Source organism: Rhipicephalus microplus, chromosome X, assembly GCF_043290135.1.
Source record: "Rhipicephalus microplus isolate Deutch F79 chromosome X, USDA_Rmic, whole genome shotgun sequence".
Lineage (NCBI taxonomy): Eukaryota > Metazoa > Arthropoda > Arachnida > Ixodida > Ixodidae > Rhipicephalus > Rhipicephalus microplus.
This window is the reverse complement of record NC_134710.1, coordinates 188,730,354-188,752,333: the sequence shown is the minus strand read 5'-3', so window position 1 is coordinate 188,752,333 and position 21,980 is coordinate 188,730,354. Positions and strand designations below refer to the sequence as shown.

The 21,980-nt window shown below is 43.7% G+C and overlaps 1 protein-coding gene across 3 annotated transcripts; it reads right to left on the bottom strand.

The window, feature by feature from the left end:
* Positions 1-1,441: 1,441 nt before the first annotated feature.
* LOC142775897 (uncharacterized) lies at positions 1,442-21,627 on the bottom strand. 3 transcript variants are annotated; one of them, XR_012887131.1, is made up of 4 exons: positions 21,460-21,627; positions 20,528-20,817; positions 14,468-14,648; positions 1,442-1,857 (listed from the first exon to the last, which is right to left on the bottom strand). XR_012887131.1 is itself a non-coding variant. In XM_075878372.1 (4 exons), the coding sequence occupies exons 1-4, from the start codon at positions 21,482-21,484 to the stop codon at positions 1,819-1,821; spliced, it is 426 nt and encodes a 141-aa protein (XP_075734487.1). In that variant the 5' UTR covers positions 21,485-21,627; the 3' UTR covers positions 1,442-1,818. The 3 variants fall into 3 exon arrangements, 2 of the variants coding, with proteins under 2 accessions (XP_075734487.1, XP_075734488.1); XM_075878372.1 differs by having other exon boundaries at positions 14,577-14,648; XM_075878373.1 differs by lacking the exon at positions 14,468-14,648.
* Positions 21,628-21,980: the final 353 nt, after the last annotated feature.

Below are 21,980 nucleotides of genomic sequence, written 5' to 3'. Positions count from 1 at the left end.
AAAGCCATTAATTATTTACGAGGGCCATTGAAGTTCGTTTTTTATCTTATATTTTTGTAATAGAATCACATTGATATGGCCACACACAGGAAGATTTAACAAAACAGGCGTAAACCTCAATTTGTGGGGGCTACTAAGAATTTACTAATGAACTAACAACTCGCACTATTCGAACTAACAATTCGAACTAACAACTCAGCACTATTCACTCACCAACTACGTAGTAATTTTAACTACCCAACCACATAGTTCTTTTAACCAGCCTGGTAGTATTTGGACTAGTGTTTGTTACGGGCCGAATAAAGTAGTGCCTATCACTAGGGTGACTTTTACTAGCTACAATTACTAGCTGGTTAGTGGATCCTGTGACAAGTAACGGGCTAGTACTTGGTGAATATACCAACCTTTTTTCTAAGAGTGGTACAACTCATCCGCTTCGTGGGTAAATACCCAATCCCACAAACGTGTCGCATACACGTACAGGGGGAGGCGGGTGTCAAAAGTTCTCAGGCCACTACCTCACGTACTCCTAAGGAGCTTAACCTGACAACCTTTGATTGACCCCCCCCCCCCCCCGCCCCCCTGTAGCTACGTAGTGAGAGCGGCCTCTCCATTCCTTTGGACATCGTCGATTTCTTTTTTTCTTCAGCATTTTTTCTCCTAATCTTTCTTGCCCCGTTCTCTTTGACCCTATGTGTATGGAGTGGTGTGGAGGATAAGGCGGAAGATGGGTAGCAAACTGGTTGTATTTATTGTGGCTAAGCTAGCTACTTTTTGCTTCTTTCGCACCCCCTTACCCCACCTTTACTCACTCTTTTGCGCGGTAATATTGCCGCACACCCATCGGAAGGAAACAGGAAACACAGACCGTATCGATTTCTGTTGATTAGGTGAATGTATTAATTTCAATAAATCATAGATTTGCATAGTGCCTGAAGCCCCAAAGTTACACTGCTCCCACAATAAGAGGCGCTGTATAACGCAGGGCTTCAACTTAATTCTGTACTCATTCTAGTTCTTGAACGTACACCTAAATCGGTGTACAGACAGCCATGGTTGCTCATTTTTTATCTAGTTGCGATAATTGGTTTTATCCTAGCCACGGCGGTCGCAATACTATGAGAGAGGAATGCAAGAAAGCTCGTGCACAACGCATTGGAGGCCCGTTAACGAGTCCGGGGGTGTAAAGGTTAATCCTCAGACCTCAATGGCGTTTAACATTTTATTAGCCTAATTTCACCACTTATTTCTTAAATGGTAGAGCAAAAGTTAAAAAAAACATTTGATATAAACAATGTCAAGTTTCCGTTCCACCCCTAGTTCGCAATTTCCAGTTCAGCACTGGATGTTCCCTGATGTCGGCCATAAAGGGGCAGGCAGTTGAAGTGGGAAAAGCCACCATGACGAAGTCACTGCCATACCATCGTCACTGCCATACCAGTCACTGCCATACCATTTAATATTCAATTCAACTCGTGCAAAGCGGTTGGGGGGGAAGACATGACCAGGCCCGTGATGAAGAAAAAGTACATCGCACTTGTGGTGGTGGGAAACACCGCCAAGAGCCTGGGAAACACGGGAAAGGTTCACAAAGTGACGACCGCCAAAGCGAGCACAAATCAAAGTTTAGCTTGAGCCGATTCGTTGGTTGTGGTGGCAGCGGTCGATGTCGTTCATGACTGTGGAGCCTGGTTGTGACCAGGGAGCTGTCATCGCGTCCACCGCCGATGCTTCGGCGCCCATGCTTTCGGAGGCTCCTAATGGTTCTTCGGAGGCTCACAACGACTTGTGCAGGTGCCACCACTTTCCGTCGCATCTTTAGGCTTTGGGAAGGCAGACCGGTCGCTTTGCAGACTTCTGAAACGGTAAAACCAGGTGAGGTGAGGCCTTGCCACACAAAATGAAACCATGGCGCATGCGTCCTTCTTCTTCATCTACCTGAGAACACGAGCGCCTATAGAACATTTGCTTGTTTGTTTCCTCGATATCATCGCACATACCCTCATACCGTTTTTCTGAAAGAGTGGCGTTATTTGAATAATAAATTTTATTGATCTTCGTAATCCATTTTGAAAGCATCACACCTATAAAACATCTCCCGTGGCCTTTTTTTTCAATTCAGCAGCTCCCCAAACTTCATTCACAAGTTCACTAACACCGCTACCTTAATGAAAGAGCGATGTTGTGCAATGAATAAATTTTAGGGTATCTTCGTAATTCATCTTGAAAGATATCACTTTTTTAAATTATAGCATTAGTTTAGAGGTAAATAGGAACTTAGGCATACTAGTACTATTTCTAAGTTCTTATTTTACTTTACACAAGATATGTCCTCATCATCAGTGGTTTTATTAACAAGAGTACTTACAATTCAAACTGTATACGTTCGCCCCCTAACGGGCTTACCTATGCAGGGCCATCCTTGAAGTTTTCCACTGCTGTGCGCTGAGAAGGTACAGTTCTCACATTGTTACCATGCCCCCACGCGCAAGTGCGAAAAAAAGGAGCTTGCACAAGCCGTGCAAGACTAAGCTGATGCTAGGTTTGGACATGCCCGAAGACCTGCCCCCGTATCCTATATTGCCGTGTCGGTATCCGTAGTTGAGCCGTCAAATGTGAATGATATTATCGGGGGTGTCTAGATGCTCTGCCGCTAAGAGCAATACCATATCACGCCGTTAACTCACAACTTTGCATGAAGCGCCGTATATGCACGACAATCGATTTTACAATCGATACATAACACGAGTCCGCGACTCTCCAGTTCTGAATTACTACGAACCCTCTGCAACCCCTCTTCCAGAGCATGAATAATTATGTTAAAGAGCACCCCATAGCCACGGCTATAACGAACACACATCAGTCACGAGGTGAGAGCCTGCCTAAGTGGAGTCTTCAGACATTGTTCATTACGTGAAAATTCAGCACCGGGACACCAAAAACTCGGGCACTTCCATTCTGCTTCTTCTCTGTTTCCAAACTGGTCAGCTGAAACGTCCTGACTGTGTTCACTGTTGACTAGAGCATCCGACCAGGCCTGGATGTTCAGTAGTATGTTCATTAGCATCCAACAGTCTGTTGCCTGTTGTATGCATGGGCGAGGGTGTCTTGGATGAATTCCTCGGAGAAGCAGATGATGGCGTCCATAATGTAGACAGGAAACTGACGGTTGGGATCAGATGTCATTGATTGGGACACTGTTGGGCACCTGGACCACATAAGTGTGTGTTTGTTGAGCAGGATTTCACCTTCACTTCTTTGCCTTCTTTTGGGGCCCGGGGATCATTTCAGCGCGGTGAGTATCGAAGTTTTTTGCCTGCGCTTGTTCTTTTCTGTCTATGTCTTCAAATTCATTGGCCGACAGCCAGTCTGGCCTGAGCTTTCTGATCACAACTGGGATTCGTCTCCGACGAGAGCGTCCCATGAGGAGTTCAGGTGGACTATCACAGGAAATGCCTGGGGTGTTATGCCTGGACCAAAGCCGATGATGCCGATAGTGGATGACGTCGAGTCCAATGGCCACCTCGTAACCAAAGAGAGAGGTATCAATACAATTCATGATGTAAAGTTTCTGTTGTATCGAGTGAGTACGCCCTGTAATCTTTGCGGTGAACGTACCGATGAAGCTGAGTCTGTTGTGTTTTCGTCCGAGAAATCACTAGCCTCCTGGTGGGTTGAAAGAGGCTGGGCATCCTTGGAACGTTATTGAGACAACAGAGACATCAGCACCTGAAGGCTAATTGAAGTGAAGAGCGCGTTAATTCCTATCAATGCTGATGAACGACCTAGTTCACAGGAGGCGTTCACTGCGAACAGCTCAATGTGTTTTAGACGCTTCTTCCTGGAACGGCAAACTGCAGGGAAGTGTCCTCGCTTTTGGCATAAATTGCATGTAGAATTCTTCACCGGGCAATCTTGGTGTTAGTGCACCGAGTAAGCAGTCACACGCAGCGTTCCATGACAACCGATGCAAGTTGGTCTCTAGACAAGAGTAGCGGTTTGACGTGCCTTAGCTACGGGCACAGGCTTGCTTCTTTACAAGAGCGTCAATGTTGACAGTATCTGCTTGCGAACTCCCGCCTTGTTCTTCTTTTCGGCGCCTTCACACGAACGACCTTCAGCCAGCGCATCTCGGAATGCTGAGCGTCGAGAAGTGGCAAAGCTGATCCGGGAATCCAGCAAACCCACGGCACGAATGTCGTGCTCTAGACAATCTTCTACAGTAAAAGGGTAGTTGCTCTTCTTCCACACATCCTTTAAAATGGTATAGGATGCATCTACAGAAGCTTCAGGCAGATGAATGCGTTTGTGGAACAAGCTGGACTCGTAGACCTCATTTACCGGGGGAACAAACAATCCGTTGAATTTTTCTTTGACTGCCTCGTATGAGGCTTAAGCTTGTGTGTCAGTCCTGTAAGAGAACAAAATAACACAAGCTTGAGGACCCGTACAGTAGAGCAAAGTATAGACTTTTGATTCTTCAGCACAGTCGATAGACATGACGCGAAGATGAAGCCATCGAACCGTTGAATTCATGCTGGCCACTGACCCGCGTTGTCAAAGTTGAATGATGGCGGAGAGCAAAAGGAAACACTGGCGGCCAGAGGAGCAGAAACTCGAGGTCCCGGGATCAGACATTTCAGTGGCATGATCCCACTTCTGACATGTCGACGCTCTCCTATGAAAGTCATTGCCCCAGAGCGCGCTATCAACGCAGCACTTCGCAGGAAGCGCCGTACGCACGAGAAGATCGCGTTCCAAAAGTCTCTGTATTTTCTACCACTCCTTACATAGCATGAGTGCACGACTTGACAGATATGATTTCCTACTAGCCCTCTACAGGCAATATCATTCAATCTTCACCTCGATGAGTCGCGGTACCGATACAGGCTTGTGGGGGTGTACAGGAACTCTTGCTGACGATTAATTGCAATAGCACCACTCACAGCCCTGTCTTGGCACGTTCTGCAAAACTTCAGTTCACCATCATCATCCTCTTTCAAGAACATTTCTCGTAGAAATTGATAGACATTGGCGCCCTTTCATTGCGACGCATGGAGCTGATTGATGTTAAATTTGCGTTAAACCAAAGCCTCTCACATACATCACAGGAATTTTTAAACTCGAGAGCCAGAAACCCATGAGAAAATTTGGCGTTGCTTCCATCGGCGCTCGCACGGACTTTTTGCCGGTCGTACTCGGCTCGGCGAGCTCCACCGGCTCTGGTTTGAGTGTTGCACATGTCTCGTTTCCTTGGCGTGTCGCACTCATTCTCATGCCCGTTATAGTCTGATCTGGTAGTCGTCACCGTTTGGCTGTTCTTTCGTTGGCCTCAAAAACTGGATCAGTTAATGATCGACGGCGACGTTCACGAACGCCGACACAAGGAGCCTCGTGATAAGCAGCCTTTCTTTCGGATATACGTACCTTTCTGGGGTGGTGAATGGCCAAAACTTCCTGAGCACGACGAGATGCGGTTTCCTTATAACCATTCCAAAGGAGTGCACATGCGCAGGAGCCTTATTTTTGTTACGTCAACGGTTGCTAGGAGACACCAATTTCAACTTGGTGCTACCTCTACACACCTTCTGCGCTGTTAATCGTAGCTCGGCATGACGTCACCCCAGTTACAGTATAGTCAGGCGCGCGGCCCATTCATCAGCTTCGCGTTGGCATGGCTTCAGCGTAAGAGCGGCTTGGCGTGAGATCATCACGCCAAGGACAGGAGGTGGGCAGCTGTGGCGGTACCTTTGTCGAAGGTGCGAAGGCGCGGCGGTGTTTTTTCCGGACACTACGGTAGCTCAGGCTTGTTGGTTTGTCATGGTACAGGGTGAGAGGGCAAAAGATCAAGACCGAAATAGGCTTCACAGGCACTTGTTGCTTTGATGAATGAGACTGACACGTCGTGTGGTATATTATTTGAATTGGTGCAATTTTACCTTCCGTCAACTTTATTCAGTGGAAAAACCAACTATATATACTGAAAGAAGGAATATGCATCGTCTTGTACCTAGCCTTTATTTCAAGTGATTTGTAATTAGCTTAACTGGGCAGAAACCTTCCTGGTTGCCTTCAGGACTTTAGCGTCACAAATACGTTCCGTAAAGGGCTAACAACTGACACCACCCAGGAAAAGAGTAGCATATCTCCTTCATCTAAATGTGACCGTTGCGGTCGGAATCGTACCCGCATCCTTCGGGTCAGCAGCCGAGCAACTACTGCAGTACTGCACCTTGGCGGACACACTTGCAGGGCAATTACGGCGGCGAGCACGGTTGTCGGTCACCGATAGTCTTCTCAACGAAGTGATACAGCCATGTGTTATCGTAGAAAAATTCCAGTGTAATCATTGGTGCTCACGTAAGTGTCAGGACGTGTTCAACTCCAACAATCTGATCAGATCTTTCGAAAACACTCGAGAATATTACGATAGAGTGTCTCAAGCTGATACAAGCGCGATATCGTTCATCCTACCTGGAGCAATAACGCGTGTGTCACAATGTAGCTGGAGGGGGCGTTGTTCCCCTATGCCATATAAAACACGTATGCTCTGAGAACTACATTTTCCTTTTGTGGCTGAATACCTAAACGCACAGACTTGTCACCACGCATTTTATTGTCCAAATATTCTTCGTGACTCTTGATTTGATTGATTTGTGGGGTTTAACGTCCCAAAACCACCATTTGATTATGAGAGACGCCGTAGTGGAGGGCTCCGGAAATTTTGAACACCTGGGGTTCTTTAACGTGCACCCAAATCTGAGTACACGGGCCTACAACATTTCCGCCTCCATCGGAAATGCAGCCGCCGCAGCCGGGAATCGAACCCGCGACCTGCGGGTCAGCAGCCGAGTACCTTAGCCACTAGACCACCACGGCGGGGCGTTCTTCGTGATTTGTCAAAATGGTTGATTGGGCGAGTTGGTGATACATGACGGTGATACATAGCGCTTGTCCCTGTCTTTCCGTCTGCTTCAACGTTGTGCGCTTCCATTTCATAATTAGTCTTCGTGACTCTTCCATGTGCCTTTTTACTAACGTGCTTTCTGTTGCAGAATTTGCAGGTGTATTCCCAGCAAATTCTCGTTAAAAGCGAAAGTAAAGCCTGAAAACCTTCTCCATGTACGCTCCGTGTGTGTCCCCGTACTCGTGTCCGTGTCTGTTACGCGCAACAGTTTACAGATATTATACGTGTCTCTAGCCTTGGCGAAGTGAAGACTGACCCCACTGGTAAAGAATTGAGCGTATTACGTTCAATAACTGCGAAAATTACTCTTTTCGTTGTCTACCTGGAAGGTTTTAGTTAAAGCACCGGAGTAGCTCAGTGGTAGAATACTGGGCTGGCACTCAGTGGAAGGTTTTAGTTTCCTTGCACGGAGAACCTGCCAAACGGGACATCTCTCACGGACACAAGCTGGCGAAATAAGTCGGGATGTGTGAGCGGTGACCGCAATATGACGCAACTAAATTCCCTGCGTTTTTTTTTCTTTAAAGTACCGTCTATCTTGACCAAGCTGCCATGCCATGCTGCACCGTGCGCCTTGCTCTCCCGCCTCTTGCCTCTCGGGCCGTTAACCGGGAAAGGTCGCGAACATTGTCAGCTAGAGATGGTAAAAATTAATAACAAATTATTGATTATTCATTATCAATTTGCATCTCTAAACTCATTGAATTGTTCGATTAAAACATTTCGATTAATTGATAACAGCAACCACCGCTCTCCCCCCCAACACCGCCCCTTTTTGGCCAGTGCTCATGAGCGTGAGGCAAGCGATGCCGAGATGCTGAAATCGAGTACACATATTATCTTTTATATGCGAAGCGTTTCTTTACGTACTCTAAGCACTTTTGACGTCTATCTGTGCATCCATCTATCAATCTATCTATCTCTGTATCTAGCCGCTTTCTCGTGATCAACCCCTTAGCTTGGAGTGAACAAAAATTACTATGGGAGCGTAAGATGGTATGACGAATTTGACGCACTGGTCAACAAATGAATGGTGTCACACTCCCGTCGCATACCTCGTCAAACGCCTCCCACCAGACAGTGACCCATACGCGAAGACTTGGGTATGTGCCACAGGTGATTGAACTTGACATCTACCCAGGAACGATGAGAACACACATGACCAATTTTAACGTGTGAACATTAGGAAAAACCTGACACCGGCAGCGTTTACCCAACGAATGCAATAAATAATGTCAGGATCCCAGTAGAAATCGAACCCAAGTATTCTGCGTGGCAATCAAACGTTCTACCACAGAGCCAAGTCAGGCCTTGGAACTGCTTTTTAAATAGGCCCTACGCGTGGAACGTGAGTTATGGTTTCAGTGCTGGCCATCTGCCGTACTGTCTATCTAAAACATCAGTTGTGGATCCAGTGCTGTCTATCATTAACCAATAGCTAGTGAGGCTCTCTTAAGTGGAAAAGCTGGTGTCGGTCCTCATAAATCAAACACTTCACTTAAATTGAAGCAACAGTTGGCTCGACATCGTTGTCGCTGCGTAGAGTGATCAGTCAGCGGAATACGAGCTGAAAATCTGACTATTATTTGTGGTCGGCTTTTACTTTGTCCTCTATAGAGACATTATTTTCCCATTATCAAGGATCTAAAATATTGTCAAACTTTTTCCACCACCATGGCATACAACCCAGGTAGAAAAGTAGAACATGGCACAAAAGACCGTAATGTAAACATTTTATCGGCGTATAATTTCATCTTCTGCTCCAGTGTGGCAATGCCAATGCCTAAAAACGTGTTAGGTGAAATAGTTATGACGCACACGTTGCGCCGCCAGTTCACCGGCGGCACGTGAGCGCATGAAGGTCTGCAATCTCACGTATCAAAGAGGCCGCCGATGGAAGTGGGGAAAACCCGCCTCGGTGCTGACACTACAGTGCCTCACCGGTGGCCTCAATGCTGCATTCCACTTCACCCAGGTGGTGGATGTGCAGATGCAATCTCTTCCGTGATGAAAAGAAAGTACAGGGCGTACGGGGTGATAACCAGCACAACCTATGTGGTGACGTACACGGTAAAAATGCTCAAGATGAATATCATCATTGCGAGCACAAGTCCCAGCTTAGCTTGAGCCGATATTTTGGTTGCTGTATCAGCGGCGCGATCTTGTTCATGGTTGCCATGTCGATGCTGGTGTGTCCATGCTTCCACTGGTTCTTCGAAGGTTCAAAGTGGTTCACAAAGGGTCCACCGGCTTCCGTCGAACTTTTGGGCAGGCAGGCCGGCATCCTAGTAGGCTTCTCAGATGCTAACAATAGCTGAAGTGAAGCCACGCCACATAAAATGGAGCCGTCACGCATACGGCCTGCTTCCCCCTCTTCTGCCTGAGAACACTAGTGCTGATGCTGATGACCTCAGATGGATGGTGCTCACCCACAGAGGGGGATGGGACAAGAACCGGGCGGCAGAATACCTAAATGAAACTAAAATGAAATTAAAGCCAATGTGAAAAAAATAAGTTAGATAAAACTGCCAATAAACAACAATCGTTGCTGAGCAAGTGGTCGAACCATCTATTGTTCGTGACAGTCATAGAGGTACGAATTATAAACTAATTATCTGAGAACGTTATGGTTCACTAGCGCGGTAATCTTTTAGTTGCATTGATGTAGTCAAACACAATGGAGTATATATCCCTGCGGCAGTAACCAAATGAAGTGCCGCCAAGTGATAAAATAACTGATACATTTACTTGTATTCCTAACTTCTGTAAAGGGGCTACTAAATATCTTTTTCTCTGATAAGAGTAACGACGACAGAATAAAAAAATATTAAATTGTTTCAATTTAGTTGCAAAAAATGCACAGCGGTGATGCCTTGAGTTTAGCTTGGTTAAGGTAGTAATTTAGTTGTGGGACTGTACAGCGCAATCTGGTATAAATGACCTCTAACTGGCGAGATACACACCACTGTTTATTCCAGCAACACCTTAAATGCTCGAAATCTTTGAATTTATCCAAATCACCTATTCCCCATTGCAAACAAGCATTTCGGAACCTTAGCGCTGTCACGTAAGCCGTATCTGGCAAAACTGGGATGGTGGGCCCACTCAGGGATACTGCTGCTAAAAAGTCCGCCAATTCGTTCAAATATAATCCGCGGTGGCCCGGTACACATAGCAAATGCAGTTTTTTTACGTTTTTCGTACTAAATGCCGAAACGTATTCATCAGTTCTGCATTTACTGCCACAGAAAGTGCATTACAAACTGATAACAAGTCTGTAATGATCACTGCTGATGATTCGCTTGAGGGCGGTTTGCGTAGGCCAAGAACAATAGCCAATAATTCTGCAATAAATACAAGGGTATAATCTGGGAGTCGAATTGAAAAGGACAAGTCAAAAGAATGAGAGAAAATGCCAACCCCAGCCTTTTCTTTTGGCACAGATGCATCAGTCGCAATAAAGTTGCTTATCTCCAGGTGAGCTAGATAATCTGCTAACACGTTAATTAGGTACCTATATGTGCCCATTGTTTCGCGTTAAGAGAAAATATATAATCAAATTGTATGCTAAGCATTGATTTTAGGTTGTCTATCGGACCAATATGTTCAATTTTTACGGTCAGTTGCTGTAGCATCGCTTGTGCAAATGTGATTTGCGGGGTGCGTAGTCACGACCAATGTTTTTCGAAGAATAAAGTTGGTTCTTCAATTAAAACGTAAAATGAGTGTCTTTGGCGTGACCTGTATATCTTTAATAATGCTTGCACAGTTAGAATTTTAAAGCTATTTAGCCAAGAAGGTAGGCGAGCTTCCATATACAACACGTTGTTTGCAATGAACTTTGGGAGACCCAGACGCAAACGCAACGCTTCTGTTTCCAGCAGTATTAGAGGTCTCATTTTATAAGCTGCACTGTCAGAAAACAATACACATTCGAATTCCATTAAAGGCCACACATAAAGTTTATATATAATTATTAGCGCATCTCTTCTGGAACCCGCTTTACGGTTTGCGAGCTTCCGTAGCCACCCCATGGCCCGTGTTGCCTTGGAGTACACATTATCAATGTGGCTTCTCCAATTTAATGTATCATTATATAGGATGTCAAAATATATAAGCGAATTTGTCTGCAGAACGAGCCTCTGAAACATTTCTCATGGTCTTTTTTTTTTCTGAAAATATGCCTCCCTAAAACGCATCCTTTGCAATGTCACTAACGTCGCCCACTTTCTGAGAACCACAAAAGGATGTTTATACCAGTCATTCTACTCAATTTTCTTTTAAAGCCAATGCTCCTTTCTTAGTACTTATTCAATTCATACTGACCATACGTAATTAAAATTTTACCTTAATGACGGAGGTGTATGGGAGTGATAACTGAAGGAACAAGTCTAGGCAATTTGCAGTGCCAACCAGTAGACTATGCTATTTTAGCAGCATAGACCATACAATGCCTGAATGCCCCTATTGAGTAAATACACAGAACAATTGGCAGATCTTACGTACAGTGGGAATTGATGATATGCGAAGCGCAAATGAGGAAGGTTAATATTTCACATTAAAACAGCATAACGTTACAAGGCCACGCAAATTATGCCGTATATGACTTCTATGTCATGATTATCATGTTTAGAGGTGTCATTTACCTTTTTCCTCTACTCTCGTGACGTGATACGAAATTTGGTATATATAGAGCTAGCAAAACGGCCACGCTCACGTTATGAGCGTAGTATGTCGTCGTGTTTTACAGGACACGCATGTCATGATTAGTATGCTTGGACCTGTCATTGCCCTTAGTCACTTAATACTAAATTTGGCATATGGGAAGCCAGCAAAACGACCGTGAGAGCACCATGAGCATGGTATGTGTCTTGTTCTTCTATGACACGCATGTCATGATTATCCTGTTTCCACCAGCCGTATACCTTTGTAATCCACTGACGTCACATAATACCAAATTTGATATTTGTAAAGCTAGTGAAACGACCACGAGCGCACTATGAGAGCAGCATGTAGTCCTAATATACATGACACACATGTCATGATTATTATGTTTGCACCAGTCATCCATTTTCGTCCCGTAATAATCAATTTGGTATATTTGAAGCTAGCGAAATGACCGCGTGCGCACCATGAGCGTGGCGCGTAGTCATCACTTACACGACATGTATGTCATGATTTCCACGTTAGAGTCAGTAACTTATGTTCGCCACGCAGTCATGTCATGCCATACCAGTTTTGCTATATGTCATCTGAAGAAAACCACCACAAAATCAGCAAGACCATGAAAATGAAATCATGACATCTATGGCATGCAATCATGAAGTTCATGTCAAGACTCGTCAATCATGCTTGTCATACATTCACCCCGCCGCGGTGGTCTAGTGGCTAAGGTTTTCGCCTGCTGACCCGCAGGTCACGGGAGCAAATCCCGTCTGCGTCGGCTGCATTTCCGATGGAGGCAGAAATGATGTAGGCAACACGCGAAATATGACAAGGTGCCTTTGACGAAGATAGGTCCTCTTATCGAAACGTCGGCCAGTTTATCTAAGGAACTTCAACTATACTTTCTGACTATCCCACTCTTCATAACAGTAATTTCTGATCCCAAGGCAGTTTTCAATGCATTCGAAACACTATGGGCTACTTATATAAACTCTGCCCACCCAAAATAGCCATCTGATGTATGATATGCAAAGTATATCACAGTGACTTATTGGACTTTACAGGCTAATATAAAGTGTAGGCAGCCTGACAGAGTGCAAATGAAGGAACAATCATAACTTCACACCTAATTCAGGATACATGCAACAATCATTAAATAGTGCAAGAAATTAGGAATGTGTTGAACACCAGCACACACTACGCAGAGCTGCTCAGAAATGCGTCTTGATAAAATAAATAAATATTGCAGTAAATTATAAATGCGAAAAACAACACCAGTGCACTAGCAAAGATGCCCGGTTGGCACCAAACTGTTGTACTTAACGTGCATCATGGACGCAATATCACCGCCCACAACCAGTATATCCTTCACGTAATCTTTGACTGCCGAAATGAAGGCCACGGAATCGAACCCCGGCTGTCACGGCCACAATTCCGATCAAGGAGGAAATACTTGACACCTGTCTGCTTAGACGTGAGTGCATTTTAAAGAACTCCAGGGAACGAAATTTCTGAAGCCCTCCACTATAGTTTCCCTGATAATTATATCGTGACTAACACGCTAACCTCAGTAAACATTATTTTCATTACACTTAACATTAAACAAAGCAAGCAGATATTACTATGTAGTTGAAAAATTCTGCATTCAACCCCTCCCCCCAATCCATAAACTCACTTTAAAATATTCTAGTATGCCTTCTATCAGTTATCAATAACAATGCTAAACATGAGTATGTATCACTGTAAAATATCCTACATGGTTAAGTATTAGAAAAGTTAGGTGTGATGAAGTGTGACAGTAGGAAATCACTTGTTTGCACTTATGAAATGAACTTCCCCAGGACAATTAAATAACTAAGGTTACAAAAACGTATTAAAATAAAACGTTTAGTGAAGGTTACAGTGAAGATAAAATCATTATTGTTCTACTTTTTATCACAACACAAAAAGTGTTTTAAATGGCCAATTGCACATAAGACATGAAATAAAACATGACATGCGAGTCTGGCGGGCAACTCACTCAGTAGATCTTGAAAAAAAATGAATATGCAGTAAAGAGCTTAGTAAGTAGCACTGACACATGCATAAATGTGCTGTCGAGTTGAACTAAAACTCAGCCTTAAGAACCGAAAAAAGCACCTTGGCAGATTGTGTCCAGGGGGACACAAAGTAAGAAAGTAATGCTGTCATCTGTCCAATCAACTAAGAATATTAAAATTTTAGTCACTCAAAGTAAACGGGTATGTCTGCATTGAAAAGTTAAAGGCAGTCGTGTTTCTACACAGTCTCACTTGGGAAAATTCTTTGATTATCTTGATGCTCCTAGATATCCCGTTCCAAAGTTTAATTTAGCTTTTCGTGGTTACGCATACAAGGCAGTAAGAATCAGTAAACTATTACTCCCTGGTGGAACGAGCAGTCGGTTCTTCCTATCGCCAGCGAATAGTAAATTATTAACCATTTTAATTTTTTGCCCATGCCTCCGACCCATGGTCAGATTGAATGCATCAAATCAGGGAGTCTGTGCTTGGGCTCCCTGTTCCACACACATAACAATGCAAGCCGTAACTAAACTTTCAAACAGGATATCTGAGTGCAGGCATGCTAGAATACTTACAAGTGAAGTTATGTAGAAATGTGACTGGCTCAAATATTTGCAATCACTATTAAGTTCAATAATGAATTTTACTCAATAGCACCGCTAGCGGAGATAATGATTGTCTCACATTGCGTCCCCCTGGATACATAGCTATCTGCAAGTGTGGCTTTTACATACATAACTTACAGCACTGACTTCTTTTTTAAGGAAAAACAAAAGGGTTAATTTTGAACAACCTTAACTTTTGTGCTCCCTGAATACAGCTACCACTTGACTCTGTGAAGTTCTCTTTCCACAGGAAACAGAAGCCATGCGTAGCTGCTATGCATCAGCAGCGAACTTTACCACGAGCCAGCATTGATGACAGGCTAGTCCAGACATCTTCCACACTCTTTTCCTACGACGAGCATGTATTGGCTGCGACTCGGGGAAAGAAAAAACAATTTATTGACATGTGTCCGTCAGCGAAGCTGAATTTGGCACTCTTTTTAGAATGATCAGAAACAATGTGTTTTAAAAGAGCAGGATGTACAAAACCAGATATGTTACAACAAAGACTTCCTCGATGTTCTCGGCAAACACAGCTGCAACCTTACGAAAGAATGTGCGATTTCCACATTACAGATGTGTCACTAAATATGTTTGAATGGCGCCCCTACAAAGTGCGTATACATGCCGATTCAGTGATTGGACAGCACTAACATGATGGTATGCACTTTCATTAAGTATCCATTGGTGGTAACATATAAAATTAAATTACAAATTTAATTTTCAACACAGCTAATGTAACTTTCTTCCGGCTGCTTACATTGAGACAATTATACATATAATATCAAAAATTGATTTCCTTAAATCACTATTGTCTGCTGCTAAATTATGGCTCTTAGTTTCAATAATTCCAGGTGTCTAAAAATACAGCGCCCCTCACTCATCCCTCACATACCCCTCATTACAAGTTGTCTAATGAATAATGGAAAACAAATATGGAAAAGCTAAGACATACAAGGCACCCATCTTGATCTACATACCATCCAAATAAAGCACGCAAGTTTCTGGAACAATCACCGATAACCAGAATCCTGAAAGCTATTGACCGCGATTTAGCAATACAGAATAAACATTTCATGAGAGTGATTTCTGAAGTTGTATATTTGCTTCAATGCCAACAGCTTGCAGACATGCAGTATATATTCATGATTCTCAGATAAATACATTGCCCAATTATACATGTTCACAGTAACACGTGCATGCCATATGTGTGCATACCATGTTGTATGACATTACTGCAAGTGTGTAGCAATAAATAATATCTTCATTCCTTGAAACACCGCGGATTCTTTTAACATGCGTAGCGCATGCTTAGAGAATTTACTTAAGCTTGTCATCTGATATGAAGACAATTAAAACAACATGCTGACCACGATTAAAAGCAAATAAAAGCATGACGTTCTGACCTCCGCATAGCAGTCTTATTCACAAGTGACAAACATTGTGCGTTTATTCGGGGCCAGTGTGTGGTTTTGTTTAATGTTTTCATGTGTGTTTCTGACGAGACGCGTTTAAGCTTGTCATCTATTAGAATATGTCATTGAATGTGGTGGTCTAAACTGTTTTTATTGTTCGTACACGTAAATGTGTTTAGCAAAGTTTGAACGCCAAGGTTGGGCGAGGCGCATACAATATTTAATAAACCACAACAAAATAACAAAATCTAAGCACAGTGAAAACAAGCTGAATAAAATCAAATGTGCTCGACCCCATGGACTAATGATTCAATTAGGGCTCACACAGTTAAGTTACATCAATTCGGCCACAATTAGCCATGAGAAATTTCTTCGAAAATAGAGTTGAAGTTTTACGAACATCTCAATATTCGTGGGTTCCGGCCGCACCAGGCAACCTATGTGGCGGATGTATACCGTAAGCTCAAATTTGACTAAACGGGTTGCATAAACACCTAAACGTTAAGTGCAAGCTTTGCGAGCCTTACCTAAGTCAATGCAACATGCTGCACGCGAACACGCGAACTCGAGTAACACGGTAGTTTAAAGATGCATGCCGGCAGGGATGCATACAGCGGCATACTTTTTATTTATTTTTATTTGAGAATACCTCACAGGCCCCGTAAGAGGCATAGGGTGAGGGGGTTATACAGTACAATTCAATACATTGTAAAGGAAGATTTCCACAGTGTACAATTACAGGGCAGTAGAATAAAATAACAAGTAGAAAAAAGATTAACAGATAACTATATGTGCAAAAAATTATTTACGCACGACATAGTAAATATTGCGTAGGCGTAATATAATACGAAGTACAGGCGCAATAAACGTTATAACAGCCACCATTCAATTACGTCATTGTAAAGAAAACTAAGAAATGTATGACAGTGGTATGAAGAGACAGACGCCATCAGTTTGAAAAGCGCCCTTACAATAGCTTATCAAAAAGAAGTTTCCCTATTAAAAAATCAAGAATACTAAGCCAAGTGTGTGGAAAAATGTTTGTTCAATTGAAGACAAAAAGTGTCAAGGTCTCTAAGTGAAGCAATGTTGTCTGGTAAGCTGTTCCAGAGACGAATAGCACGAGGTAGTGGGGAAAAATTGAATGATTGCGTCGCACCATATAGGCGGGCGTAACTGAGAGTGTTGTGCAATCTTCGCGATGTATAGACTTGATGATTCAAACAAGGTAGTGATAAGTCATCAGAGTGAAGGACCTTTTGGAACAATGACAGCAATGCAATATTACGGCGGGTACTTAACGACGGTAAAGATAGTTTATTTTTTATTTGCGTGATACTAGACAGGTTACTATAGTTGTGAGCAATATGAAACGGCTTGCCCTATTCTGAATGATTTCTAATGCTTCGTTAAGGTATTTTTGATGTGGGGACCAAACTGGAGATGCATACTCAAGCTGTGGTCGCACAAAAGTTAGATACGCAAGTTTTCGCAAGGGGGAGGGTGCACTGCGCATGTTTCGGCGCAAGAATCCTAATGATTTGGATGCACTGGCACATACGCAAGTTATGTGCTCTGACCATGATAGATTAGGTGTAAGGTGCACGCCTAGATACTTATAGGTCATGGTCGGTGATATGACATTACTGTTGATGTAATAAGAAAACTGTGAAGTAACAGGTTTGCGGGTGAAAGACATAATTTTACACTTCAACACGTTTAGTGTCATGAGCCATGTGTTACACCACTGGTTTATTATTTCTAGGTCTCGTTGAAGCGTGATATGGTCATTAATGTTGGTTATTGGGCGGTAAATCATGCAGTCATCGGCAAATATTCGTATGTGAGAGGTGATGTTGTTAGGAAGATTATTTATATAGGTTAAAAACAACAGAGGCCCAAGGACGCTACTCTGCGCCGCACCAGAAGCAACGATAGATTTACGGGAATCGACTTCATTAACAAAAGTAAATTGCTCTCGATTAGATAGAAAGTTACGCAGCCATGACAATGTAGAGGAGTGCAATTTTAGAGCTGAATGTTTTGATATGAGGCGGCAATGTGCAACGTGATCAAACGCTTTCGAGAAGTCAAGAAATAAGCAGTCTGTTTGTGAGAAGTGATTCATGCTAAGGTGAATATCTGTTGTAAATTCGAGTAATTGTGTCTCGCAAGAAAGTCCCTTTCTCAAATCGGGTTCATTCGAAAAAAAGAAGTTATTCGACTCGAGATGTTTGTAAACATGCGAAGCAATGACGTGTTTTAGCAATTTGAGCAAATGCAGGTAAGTGAGATGGACCTGTAATTTTCACATGGATTTTTACTTCCATTTTTGTAGATAGGCACTACCTTTGCTACTTTCCAGTCAGAAGGAAGGACACCCAACGATAAGGACTGCCTGAAGATGTCAAACAGGATGATGCTTGATATAGATATGGTGTTTTTTAGTATCTTAAAATTTATTCCATCAATCCCACACGATGAAGATAATTCAAGATTTTTTTATTTGCGAAGCAATGCCCTCGATGGCAATGTCTATTGGTGCCATGTAATTATAATCGAAATCATGCGCAAGCGGTACCGCTGAGCTATCCTCACTTGTGAAAACGGACGTGAAAAAGGAATTGAAAGCCGCAGAGCACTCACTCTCAGAAAGGGCAACTGCGTTGTCATTGTGCAAGACGATTTGTGAACTTTCTTGATTTGGGCTCAATGTTTTCCAAAACTTTGTTGGATTGTTCTTGAGTAATTGTGGTAGATCATTTGAAAAGTATTTATCCTTTTCGAGCACAGCGGAGCAGTATGATTTAGGGTAGGCCTTGTAATCAGTCCGTGCTGATGGTGTTCCTACGCGTTTGGCGTGCTTATACATCCGCTTCTTTTTATTTTTCATACGGCTAAAGGTTTTAGTGAAGCAAGGATTAGATGTACAGTTACTGATCTTAATGCAAGGAATGTATATATCTATTAATGTGGACATCTTTTTCCTAAACATCAGCCAATTTTCTTCAACTGACCTACTGTGAAAAGATGGCAGCATTTTATTCTCCCAAAAGTTTTCTAGTCCACTATTTATTGCGATGTAATTACCTTCATTGTAATTACGAATGATTTTCGACAACATATCAGTAACGGGAGAAGGTATGTTTAAAATGACTTGAAGCAAAACTATGATCGCTGAACCATCTACATGTTCTATGTTTACTAATGTTTCAGGATGACTTGTAAGAATAAGGTCCAGTATATTTGAACTACTGGTTGGCTGGGATACAGTTTGGGAGAGGTTGTAGTCCAAAGTCAAATGAATGAATTCAGGTGATACGTTACATGACGAAGAAATTTTGTCCCAGTCAATTGACGGGAAGTTGAAGTCACCAAATAAATAAGTAATGTTTGAGGGGAAGACCCCGGATGCTTTCTCTAGGCTAATGCGCAATTGATCGTTAAAAGAGCTGTTTGAATCAGGTGGACGGTAACAACAGCCGACGAATATATTATTTGAGAATATCTTGCAGGCAGTCCAGACAATTTCGATATCAGAGTTTGTGTTCACAAGGAATGATGGAATACTTTTTTGACGCCCAATAAAACACCACTTTCCCTCTTGCAAGTGCGATCGTACCTGTATATATTATAGATACTAGTAAGAGCACTGATTTCGGTGTCATATACTGCGGGAGACAGCTAAGTCTCGGTGAAGGCGATAACATCTGAGTCAGAATCATCAAGATAGCTTGAAATGAGATCAACCTTTGACATAAGGCTTCGTGTGTTTGCAAATGACACTGATAATGACTAAATTGCGATCTGGCTTTATTGTTAGAGAATCGGCACACGTGTTTTGGCGTAGCTGTCTTTTTAGCTCGGCGACAGAGCCAGCGATACCTTCATAGACGTATGTCACGGAGCCGATTCGTAGTTTGTCAACTGAATGCCTAAATGATTTATGCAGTGTTTTTGCAAACGCAAGCAGCTTTTGCCTGGCCAGCCGAGTTGCCAGCGAAAAATCTTCTCGAACTGAGAACGCCGTTCCCTTAAGCTTCGGTCCACAAGACAAAATGCGCTCTTTATCTTTGAAGAAAGTTAGCTTGGCGATCAGAGGCCTTGATTTTCCTGCAGCAAACCTGCCAAGTCGGTGTACAAGCTCAAATTTATCACATGACAATGTAACGCCCAGTTTTTCTGCACAAAATTTAATTACTTGCTGTTTGGACGCAGTCCAATCCTCTTTGGGATCGTCATCTAGGCCTAAGAAAACCAGATTAGAACGCCGCATCCTGTTTTCCGTGTCGTTAGATTGAGTCGTAATAGCCGTCACTTGTTTGGACACCATGCCTACAACATCAGCATTTGCCATGGTTCGCCGATCACCCAGTGGTGTTGTACTTTCAAGTGCCTCTAGTCTAGCGTTTAATACCTTAATTTCTTCATAAGCGGCAGCCTGCCTTTCAGCACTGTTTTTCAATTCTGTTGACAAAGCGGCAAGATCTTTTTCAAGCTTTGTTATGGTGTTTAGGGCCTGGGCAAACGCATCAGCTTCTACTTTGTTCATAGGACCAGGATTCGTTTGATTGATTGATTGATTGATTGATTTGTGGGGTTTACCATCCCAAAACCACGATATGATTATGAGAGACGCCGTAGTGGAGGGCTCCGGAAATTCGTTTCTACGTCACCCAAAATCATGAGTAGAAGATCACTTAAATAGCCAGACATGCCAGACGAGAAGTATTTCGCCTGTCGCGTCAATTCGGTCAGACAAGGTGGGCACGACACCGCTAGCAGGCAGTAATTGCTACTCCTAACACAAGCTGCATGGTTCAAATTACTGACCTGCAAGAGCATCATGGGTGAGTACGCCATTCTCGGAGCGGTGTCGTGCCCAAATTGGAAGGCGGTAGGCGGTGATTTATATCTGCCGACGGTATCTCCAATTGCCTTGGAAGTTGATCCGCGTTGCCAGATGGGCCAGACGCTTTCGTCCAGAAGCGGCATCTGGTACGCTGGAACAATTCTTGTTGTAGACTGGTTGACAGGTGGATTCCACTCGAGGAAGGCAGTCAAGACAGCACCGGTGATGGTAGCAAATATAATCCGCCTTGTCGCTGGCCTTGCTGAGGCAGCTGAAATCACAGAACACCTCGTTCGACTACTCAAAAGAATTTCAGAGAGCAGTTTGAAAAAGGACGTACAACATATGAAACTGTGTTAGACACGTTCACTCCTATAGCACACAACATGAACAGGCATGCAGAAAGAAATCCTCAAATTAACAGATCCAAACATACACGCCCTAGACTTGATCAACACTTACAGCTAACAAACGCCGTCATTGCCTAACAATTATTTAACCAAAATATTGGTCCATTGTGAGCAGGGCTCCTTTGCAACACCACTGCTGACAGAGGCGGGCGCCGCCACAATTCGGGAGCTTCGAAAGGCCCACCTCACAAATCATTACACTCGACTTTCAGAGATGGTAGTGGGACGCCGCCTATTAGCGCGCCTACACATACAACACACTCACATCACAGAAGATCGCGTTCAACTCCGATTCGAGTGGAGTTGCATACTCCCAGTGCATCCTCTTCCAAACAATATGACAAAAAAAGACCACAATAGCCGGCGCCTGGCGCGGGCGGAAGCCCTCGCCCGCTATGATTGATCAAAACCCAACGTGTTCTACGTGGACGCCTTTGCCCACACCCTGGGGGCTGGTACAGGGCCGCTGTAGTACACGAGAACCAAACAGTTAACGGGCTCACGTTTCGATGCCGGGACATAATTCATGCGGAGGAAGTTGCCATTGCATTGGACGCTTGTCACCCCAGGTCTCAAATCACCATCTCCGACTCTCGAGGGGCCTGTCGAAACATCGTGAACGGCTGTGTCGCATACCTGGCCTACCGCTTATTGCAACGTTCGCACTATCAGGGAATCCCTGTGCCCTGCAGTATATTCTGGGCTTTTGCTCACATGGCACTCGAAGATAATGAGACAGCTGACGCCACTGCCCGCGCGCTCTCTCAACGGGTATTCCCTCTCACCTCCCCCAATCAGGACGCTCTTGAATTCAATCTGGTGTATTTTTTCCGCGAAATTGTGGACTATTACCGATTTGATCACAGTCTTTATCCAAGCCCATGCAAAGGCCTAAGTGAAGTGGAAGAGCGGCTTTTACTCCAACTCTTCACGAACACTATGCTGTGCCCAGCAGCCCTCACACATTTCGATCCCGCCTTTTCCGGAGGCTGCTCACACTGTGGGGAGAAGTCTTCGACCATCT